An 8,990-nucleotide genomic window follows, 5' to 3' on the forward strand; every position below is an offset into this window, starting at 1 on the left:
GATGTTTTCTGCAATGAAATTGTGCCTTTATATAACTAGCAGAAATCTAGCATCTGTGGGGTAGTAAATACCAACAGTTCAAAAGTGGGTCATTAGCTGCTTCTGGGGCTCAAACTCACCCACGTCGGCCAGGGTCTTAATGCAAGACTCAGTGTTGGTCTTCTGTACGGTCACGAGCCACGGACAGTTGTAAAGTCTCAGTGCTGACTCCAGCAGCTTGATAAAAAGCTCCTGATGCATCTGGCAAACCACAAAGAGAAAAAGATAAAGAGTTAATAAATGTGTGCTTAGTAAACGTGAGAGAAGACTTGACGGAGTGGGGGGGGGGGGGTGACGCTAGCCAGACGGACTGGATCGGAGCTGACCCACGAGACATACTGGATCAGCCACAGTGAAGAAGGTGTACCTCTACACACACTCTACCTTCAGGTTAGCACTGTTGACGGAGAACTGGGAGCTAAAGAAACCCTTGATGATGGCCATGATGGTCTCTGTGACATACTTCTCCAGCACAGTGTCCGCATGCTTCCTGTCTGTGGAGGTGTTACATACCTGGAGGGCACACACACACACACACACACATGGAGCATGGAATCTGGATAAGGCCTGTGAGGGAAATTTTAGAAGGGATTGTGCTAGCCTTTTTACCCGGGCCATGTCAATGAGGAAGTTCTCAAACAGCTTCCAGATGTGATGGCTGGTGTAGATCTCCTTCATCTCCACTTCAGTGTCAACGTAGCAGTGGTTCACGAAGTTCACGTAGGCTATCTTTACCTGCAGGGGAACCCATCCAAGAAGCAGGCTGAAATGTGTAACCGTGGCAATCGACCCTGTTCTCCTCCTCTCCCCATGACACAATGCAGCAGCACTGGTGACATCACCCAGTGGATTATTTGCATCAAGCTTCCTCTCTTTTGAGTGACCAATCAATTATTTTATCTTTTAACTGTCAAAGGACATTCCGGACAGTCACATGTTGCAAGAACATGAGAAGGAAAACCTACTATAATCTTATAACCAAACAAGATTATTTCTGCAAAATCCACAACAGGGACTTTGAGGGACTTTAGGGACATCGGTGTGGTGGGTTCAGAAAGAGCAAACCAGCACCTATAGTCCTAACCATAAGCAGAAACCACCTGCGCCCAACCAAACGATGGCCACTGGTCTGTCCCCAGGCTAGCCGCTCAGGTTAGCCCCTCGCAGGAAGCCGTGGAGACGAGGGGGCCCACTGACCTCCGGGATGCAGTCTTCGTGGACGACCACCTTGACAATGTCGTCAAGGGGAAGCAGGGAGTTGCATTTGATCTCCGTGTAGACGTTCTTGCCCTCGGTACATGCAGCCAGCAGCTCCACCAAGTTGGTGTGGTAGGCCAGCTGACCGTCTGGGTCCTGGCGAACTTTCTCCGAGGTCATCATCTCCAGGAAGGTGTGGAAAGAGGCGCGGTCATTGTAGAAGACGAGCACATCTTCGCCACCATTCGCCAGCTGTGGCGGACGACAAGTAGGGACAGGCGTCAGTTTCCACTTTAGAAACGATTACAGTCCAATGACTGCTACAAGACAGTTAAAGCATAAAACAAATAAGGACAGAAGGATCTCAATAACAACTGATCTATTTGCCCAGTACCCCTCCAAGTGCCCAACCCAGTGGTATAGCCCAGTACCCCTCCAAGTGCCCAACCCAGTGGTATAGCCCAGTACCCCTCCAAGTGCCTAACCCAGTGGTATAGCCCAGTACCCCTCCAAGTGCCCACCCTCCCCGCAGTGGTCCAGCCTGGCTTCCTCACCTCTGTCATCACCTTGTCCTGGCACTTCTTCATGTTCTTGCCGTCGGCCTTGACGATGGTCTGCAGAAAACGCAGGTAGTCCACGTGGCGTCCGTGCATGGCGATGCACTGCACAAAGTGGTGCACCACGCGGTCGCTGATGTCATTGCACAGGTGGCTGTTGTTCTGGAAAATGTAGCGCATGGTCTTTGCCTCCAGGAGCTGTATGAGAGAGCCAAGAGAGGCTACTGTCAACTCGGCAACGGTGCTGCAGCTGTGCGCGTACGTGGGACCAACCGCACGCCCCTCGGGCTCAGGGCTCGGGAGCTGCTGGAACCTACCCCCGGGGTCAAGAAGAGGTTGATGTGTTTATGGAGCAGGATCTGATTCTGAGGGTTGTCCAGGCAGAAGTTCTGCAGGAACGTGTGGGCCAGGTTCATAATCTCCAACATCTTTGTGTCTTGCTGAAGACAGATATGAGGGGACAGCAAGTTAAAACATCAGCGTGTTAATTCACCAACACGCCCCACCGGACCCGGAGAGGACAGACAGGTCAGGGAGACTGTCGTGACTCATTTGGAAGGCGTGTCCAGGTACTTACTTTGTCATAGGGGATCTGGAGCAGGTCCAGGACCACCGTGTGAGCCCCCATGTTCTTCAGCAGACGCTGCTGTTGCATGCGCACCTTCTTAATGTTGTAGCACAGCCGACTGAGGCGCTGCAGGATCTAGTGACCAACGCAAGCCTGTTACCATGACACTCACCCACAGCAGGAGAAAACACCTACACCTACATCAGCTTCTGCAAGAGGAACGGCCTTAACATGGAGGTGGTGATGTCTCTCGGAAGGGAACTGTGAGACGATGTGCTATCTGACAAGAGGCAATTACAGCCGTGCCCAATTACAGCTTTACCCACCTCTTTGACGATTTTATAGTTGTTGGCCTTGTTGCTATCTATCTGTGGCTTAGCATTTCCGTCCTGTACGGGACTCAGGAGGCCCATGTCCTGTAACACACACAAAGAGACATCACATTTCATAAACACACAATATACAGCACACACACACTTTCCACTTAAAAGTCAGTGATGCTCAGTATATTCTCTCTTAATTTAAGTGGCACCTGAACCACTCAGATGTGTTTTTAACTTCTCATTGTGCTAGCTAGGTGTCTCCATGTCCTGGTCTAGCTACTTGGAACTCTAAACGGAGTTACCAGGTGAGTAAGGCTGCTGTGTCTGCCACTAGAGGGCGTACCTCCATGTTCTGCTCCTTGGCCTGGTTTTCAGCAATGTCCTCGTTTCCGTAGCCCCCGCTCTTCTCCACCCACAGCTCTGACTTCTCCACCGTCAGCCGGAGCTGGTCCAGGTCTGCCTTGATCTGCTTGTAGCTTTCCACGTCGGACTCCGAGACTAGCAGCTGCACCTGCACACGGGAACACGGCGGCGATGAAAATACAAGAAACGTAGGAGAGAAACCCCAACGTGAGACTGAAGTGAAGCGGAGGGGTGAGAGAAGGGGTTGAGGGACCTGTTTGAAGGCCTGGAGGACCTCAGCTCTCTGGCTGAAGTGTTTGAAGATGAGCTGCAGAGAGCCGGAGACCAGAGGAGGGTAGTCCTGCATGATGAGGTGAATCAGGACTCGCAGAAACGTTCGGCCGCCTTCATCGTCCAGGTCTACTGAGGTGCTTTCCTTACTGAGATCCACACACACACACACATTTTTGTTGCTGTTCAGCTCAGCTACATTCCATTTCTCTTTTAAAAAAGTTGCGAACACACTGAACATAATTCCATAATTATATGATTCTTTCATGTAAAAACATTGTGACGAACAGCAGTTATGAGATGTAAAAGCTGACATCAGTCACTAACGTGGGAACAGGACTTCCGTTAACACACATACAGAAAGTCCGGCAGGGAGCTGTTAATAGACCACGCGCAAAACGTTACACCTCCCTAGTGCTCACTTATCACTCACTTATAAAGAAGGAGCTCACAAATGACTTGAAAAACTTAAAATGGCCTTAAACTCACCTTCCAGCAAACATGTTCTCAGCCAGTTCAGCAATCTCTTCCAAGTTTGGCTCTACACACACACACACACACACACACACACACACACACACAGCCTATAGTCAGCCAATGGAACCTGGATTTGCCTGGACGCACAAGGGAAACGTGTTTCGACACCGAGTGCGTCCTCACCAGCTGGCGTCTGTGCAAAGTCCGACGTCGTGCTGTCCGTTATGCTCTGGTCTCTGAACTCTTGCTTGTAGACGGAGAGGAGGTAGGTGATCCGGTAATCCAGACGCACGCTCAGAATGAACTATGGTGGAACGGCACATGCAGGGTTGACACATAGGAGTACAGCAGAACGGTCTTAGGTTGTGTCAGATGCTTGGTTGCAGAGACAAAGTCATGTGCCATCGGCTTCCACGGGACATAATCCCAGGGCATAAACTGTGTGCTGTCTAAGTTTAAAACCAATTTTTTTTTACAGAAAATATAACCCACCACAAAGCAATGTCAACCCGACTCTGAAAGCTAATTTAATACTTTAATTTTACAAGAGTACAATTACGGAGCCTTATATTAACACGCAAAACGCTTCAGACACGGTATACCCCATTCACCAGTGGTCAGTTCCTGACCATGCAACCACGGCTGACAATGTCATTTAGGTTTGTTGATTCTGTGTTGAGCTGGTACAAGCCACCAGCAGTTCTGGGGTCAAACACCAACCAGTGAGGAAGGGCTGAAGGTGACCATCCATGGCAACAGAGAGACAGCAGGCGTGTACACCTACAAAGCCTTTCTAAAACGCCGACAGGACAACTGACCCAGCTCATGCCAACTGACCAAGTTCATGCCAAATACTGCTTTTTACTGCTAGCATCGCATTAGTGTGCGTGCTCTGTATTCACAGTGGTCTATGGTGAACACACGGCCAGCACCTGCAGAATCTCGATGATCCTCAGCTTGGTGTCCATCACAACCACGTCCTGGTTGTTAGGACAACTGAGCGGGTTTGCGAGGTTCGTCATCTGTGTGGACTCGGGGCTGTTGGGGAGCATGGTTCCTCTGCTGAGAACCATCTGAGTCATCATCTCGCCCACGCCGTGGATAGTGCGCAGGACATTATTACCTACACACACACACACACACACACACACACACACACACACTTCTCAGTGGTCTGCGTACAGCCAAGAGGAGGCTTGTGGTGAGGCACCCTGGTCTGACCTGCGTCAGGGTGCTGTTTGCTCAGCTTGGACATGAAGGTGAGAGGATGCTGCACAATGTCCAGGATGGCCAGGAGGGTGCGGGTGAGACCCAGCAGCTCATCGAAGCTGTAGAAACCGAAATAGACCAGATTCCTTGCCAAGTTAACCACCTGAGAGAGAGAGAGAGACACACACAGACAGACAAAGGCCACTTAGCTCATAAAAGCACCGAGGGGTGGTGGTGGTGAGGGGTCAAATCAGATCAGATCAGATCACCTCCAGAGTGAGCTCATTCTTCTCCTCGTCTCCGAAGGGAAAGGACTGGACCAGGACGTCTTTCAGGTACTCGTCGACAAAGTCCATGGTGGAGGCGAGCTTATTCTTCATGTCTTCTCTGGACATGTCTCGGAACTCGTAGTCATACCTGCCACACACACACACACACACACACACTTGAGATCCAGCAGTACGAGAAGAACGTCTGCAACCACGACAACGGGCACAACCTGGCAAACATCGGCCAGCGAAAAGGCTGGCCTGGACCTCGAGCGCCCCCTGCAGCCTGTCCCCGGCCTCGCACACTCACTCTTTCACAGTGACCTTCGAGGGGATCTCGTTCCAGAGGCGGGCGTAGCGGACAGGCACCACGGCCTCCTGAGGGTCGCGGTCCACGTGCATGTGCAACATGAGACGACAGAAGGAGGCACGGAGGTTAAAGGGCAAACACTCGTCACACATGCAGCGCAGGATCAACTCCACGGGCATGTGGGTTGAGATCTGGTTGATGGCCAGGTACTGGCGGTCCAGACACATCTTGGCAAAGAGGTTCAGCTGGCATCTGCAGCGGGGGGGGGGGGGGAAGCAAGATTCCACAGATGTTTACCCGCCGCAGGAAATATCGTCTTTTACACTCCAAACGTAAAGTGCTATATGAAGAAAGACGATATAAAACTCCCTATAAATAAACATTAATAAAGATTAAATCACATATCGCCACCATCTATTGCTATTATAGTGCAGGCAGACAGTGAGGAAGGTGGACCTGTAGTAGGTGAGGCTGTCCATGTCTTTTTTGTTGCTGCTCTTGGCATCCTGCGCCAGGTGGCGGATGGACTTGCCATAGGGCTCCTTGTTCTCATCAATCCAGTAGAGCCAGACCTCATCCTCCTCGCTGTCGTCGTGCATGAGTGGACTGTCCAGACCGCTACCGCTGGGTGCAAGCAGCCTGGGTGGGCAACACATACGCGCACACGGATTTAAAGTGTAGTTAGATGTGTAGCAGGTCACCACGGCGCGCCGCCCCTGGCCGTTCTCACTCACTTGGTCTGCATGAGTATGTCGGCGTTGCCGGGGTTCAGCATGAATTTGCAGATGAGCTCCTGTGTAACAGGGATGGCCGTTTTGTTGGAAACGCAGAGGTCTGAGAGGTAATCCAGAAACCTGCGGGCAGAGCGCTACGTTTAATTTACCAACTCACTCCTAGTGTGTCTGAGTGACAATACCAACACGTCATCAGCAAAGGACACTGCAGACCATGTTTGGTGGTGTTTGGTGGGGTGTCATTTGCGAGCATATTTTTGAGGTGGCAGTCTGCCTTTGGTGGTGTTCGAGGCGGCGGTGGTGCACCTCGGCTCTCGCGTCTTGCGCAGCAGCTTCACGAAGGTCTCGATTTCGCGTGCCGTGATGTGTTTCTCCAGGAGCTTCCGGTTGTTGTGCAGCAGAGCGGTGATGGTGTCTTCTGCCAGGATCTCATAGCCAATCTGAGCTTGCATGATGGAGAACTTCTTGGCTATGTACTCCTGACAGGAAGAGGAAAAGAGAAGAGGGTTAACCCACTGGTAGACGTGTCACCTGGGTCACTCCAATCAGGACACTGTAGACACTGGAACCCTTGGTCACGCATGTGTGAGGATGTATGTGTGTATTCGTGCCTGGTTCTTCCGGTAGTCCTGCTGCGAGTGCCGCAGTGCTCTATAGCAGAGCTGGAGCATGTACTTGAACTGGGTATTACACTGCTCACTCAGCTCCTCCAGTGGCACCACAGGACGGGATTCACCTCCACCCAGCGGGGCTCTCAGGATACCAAAGATCTGATAACACACACACAAACACAAATAAACACAAAAAAATACAGAAATCAAGAAGGTAACATTTTCTGGAGATAACCTTTGTAAAATGAGCCTCTGATATCTTAATATCGCTAATATCCAACACCTAATACCTAAACATCTATTAAAACCTTAATATGCAAACAGTCTTGCACATCCACAGAATGTGTGTACTTACTGAGTCTGTAAATCCCTTAAAAGACAAACAACCAGCAAAGTACTGTTCAGTATTCAGTACTGTTCGGTATCAGATGTTGCAGTAGTGTTCAGTATACTTCAGTATCAGATGTTGCAGTAGTGTACAGTATCAGTTATTACAGTACTGTTCAGTATTCAGTACTGTTCAGTATCAGATCTTGCAGTAGTGTTCAGTAGTGATCTTGTGTGTTTGGAGAAGATGCTATTTGGTTCATGAAGGTGAGACTTACTGTGGGCAGAAGTTTGAATTGCATAATGACTCTGGACAAATATTTCAATGATGTTTTGTGCATTTTACATTATATTTTAATCCAAGTATTTAAATGGGTGTGTGGATGTGCAACATTCTCTAAGGCCCGCACAAACATGTTTATGACTGTGTGTGTGTACGCGTGCGCACCCCCGTATGTGTGTGCGCATGCGTGTGCATACCTGGGCGAGAATATTCTGCTCCCTCATTAGTTTCTGTCTCTCTCTGTTGGGGTTGGAGATGACCACAGAGAGCACATCCTGGCCGTTGTTGGCCACATCACACACAAAGAAGATCAAATCTTCTAGCAGCTTGTTCACAAACCTGTGCGACACACACACAATGTCTAAACCACAGCGTGCTCAAAAACACAACCTATCCCACACTATCGCACCACCATGTCCAACCATTCAAACCTCACAGATACGCAACTTAATGCACATTGCAAAATAAAAGTCCCCTCGTGGTGGGTATGAAGCGTACCTGCGGTCATTGGGAGTGAAGGTACCAATCTCTAGCTGCCTCACACACGACTCCAGTACCTTATTGGCATCGTTAGCAAAGTCCAGGTCTCGGACCTCCGACAGGGGCACAGAGACGATAGCAAAGGCTTCCTTGTCCTCCTTGATGGGACATGTACCAATCTGCAAGGCCAGAGAAGAGAACAGGCATCCAGCAACTGTATGCACGGTCAGCAAGGGTGGGTATGCTACACTCCCCAGGCTAGCCCCCTCACACCATAACCTTCACCCACCTTCAGCATCACAGGTCGGTCCTCATCCGTGTCGATAGGGATGTTGGTGCTTGTAACCCAGGTGTTGGTGCACAGGTTTCTCAGTCGGACATAAGAGTTCCTGGAATCACAGAGCTGGTTTAGGATCTCCAGGATATTAACATGGTGCCCCAGGGCTTTTAACCCAATGTCTCCTCTACTATGGGGGCAGAGAACAGTCGGTGTGACGTTGTGTCACACTCATCAAGGAAGTCAAACAGGACTTCAGTGTGAAGGCTAACTGTAGCCAGCCCTCAAGTCAGTTTTACTGAAAGCTGGAAACACAATTCCTTTTTCATGTAAGATGACAAACATACACACACGGCGTAGGGAGATTAGGCTGGGGAAGACTATAGTATGAATTTAATGCACTCAAAACTGAAGCAGGAAAGGACAACATGGTGAACGCAGACTACGGAGACAATGACAGGAACGGTTCGGTGTGTGTGTGTGTGTGTGTGTGTGTGTGTGTGTGTAACCTGGGAACGAGACAGTCAGCCCGCTGCAGGGTAGTGGCATCCAGCTCGAACAGCGAGGCGATGTCGTTACTATGAGAAACGGCCACCAAGATGTAGGTGATCTTCTCCACCTGCTGCTTCTTCTTTGAGTACATAGAGTCCACCTCCACCTGCGGCGAGAGGCAAGATGTGGGTGGAGAGCGGCCCT

The 8,990-nt window shown here is 50.2% G+C and overlaps 1 protein-coding gene across 2 annotated transcripts in view; it reads right to left on the reverse strand.

Moving 5' to 3' along the window:
• Positions 1 to 8,990, reverse strand: part of itpr2 (inositol 1,4,5-trisphosphate receptor, type 2) — a 71,931-nt gene that overhangs the window by 52,581 nt on the left and 10,360 nt on the right. For both annotated transcript variants that reach the window (XM_035525495.1, XM_035525496.1), the window contains 24 exons: positions 8,804 to 8,952; positions 8,307 to 8,406; positions 8,036 to 8,196; positions 7,735 to 7,876; positions 6,928 to 7,086; positions 6,623 to 6,795; positions 6,317 to 6,436; positions 6,039 to 6,221; positions 5,583 to 5,834; positions 5,273 to 5,420; positions 5,016 to 5,166; positions 4,727 to 4,917; positions 3,978 to 4,098; positions 3,807 to 3,858; positions 3,301 to 3,466; positions 3,028 to 3,195; positions 2,688 to 2,777; positions 2,371 to 2,496; positions 2,111 to 2,233; positions 1,791 to 1,991; positions 1,237 to 1,488; positions 649 to 774; positions 424 to 552; positions 120 to 240 (listed from right to left, as the gene is read on the reverse strand). In XM_035525495.1, coding sequence (XP_035381388.1) covers positions 120 to 240; positions 424 to 552; positions 649 to 774; positions 1,237 to 1,488; positions 1,791 to 1,991; positions 2,111 to 2,233; positions 2,371 to 2,496; positions 2,688 to 2,777; positions 3,028 to 3,195; positions 3,301 to 3,466; positions 3,807 to 3,858; positions 3,978 to 4,098; positions 4,727 to 4,917; positions 5,016 to 5,166; positions 5,273 to 5,420; positions 5,583 to 5,834; positions 6,039 to 6,221; positions 6,317 to 6,436; positions 6,623 to 6,795; positions 6,928 to 7,086; positions 7,735 to 7,876; positions 8,036 to 8,196; positions 8,307 to 8,406; positions 8,804 to 8,952 — 3,604 coding nt within the window. The remainder of the gene's footprint in view (positions 1 to 119; positions 241 to 423; positions 553 to 648; positions 775 to 1,236; positions 1,489 to 1,790; positions 1,992 to 2,110; positions 2,234 to 2,370; positions 2,497 to 2,687; positions 2,778 to 3,027; positions 3,196 to 3,300; positions 3,467 to 3,806; positions 3,859 to 3,977; positions 4,099 to 4,726; positions 4,918 to 5,015; positions 5,167 to 5,272; positions 5,421 to 5,582; positions 5,835 to 6,038; positions 6,222 to 6,316; positions 6,437 to 6,622; positions 6,796 to 6,927; positions 7,087 to 7,734; positions 7,877 to 8,035; positions 8,197 to 8,306; positions 8,407 to 8,803; positions 8,953 to 8,990) is intronic.

Source organism: Electrophorus electricus, chromosome 4, assembly GCF_013358815.1.
Source record: "Electrophorus electricus isolate fEleEle1 chromosome 4, fEleEle1.pri, whole genome shotgun sequence".
Classification (NCBI taxonomy): Eukaryota; Metazoa; Chordata; class Actinopteri; order Gymnotiformes; family Gymnotidae; genus Electrophorus; species Electrophorus electricus.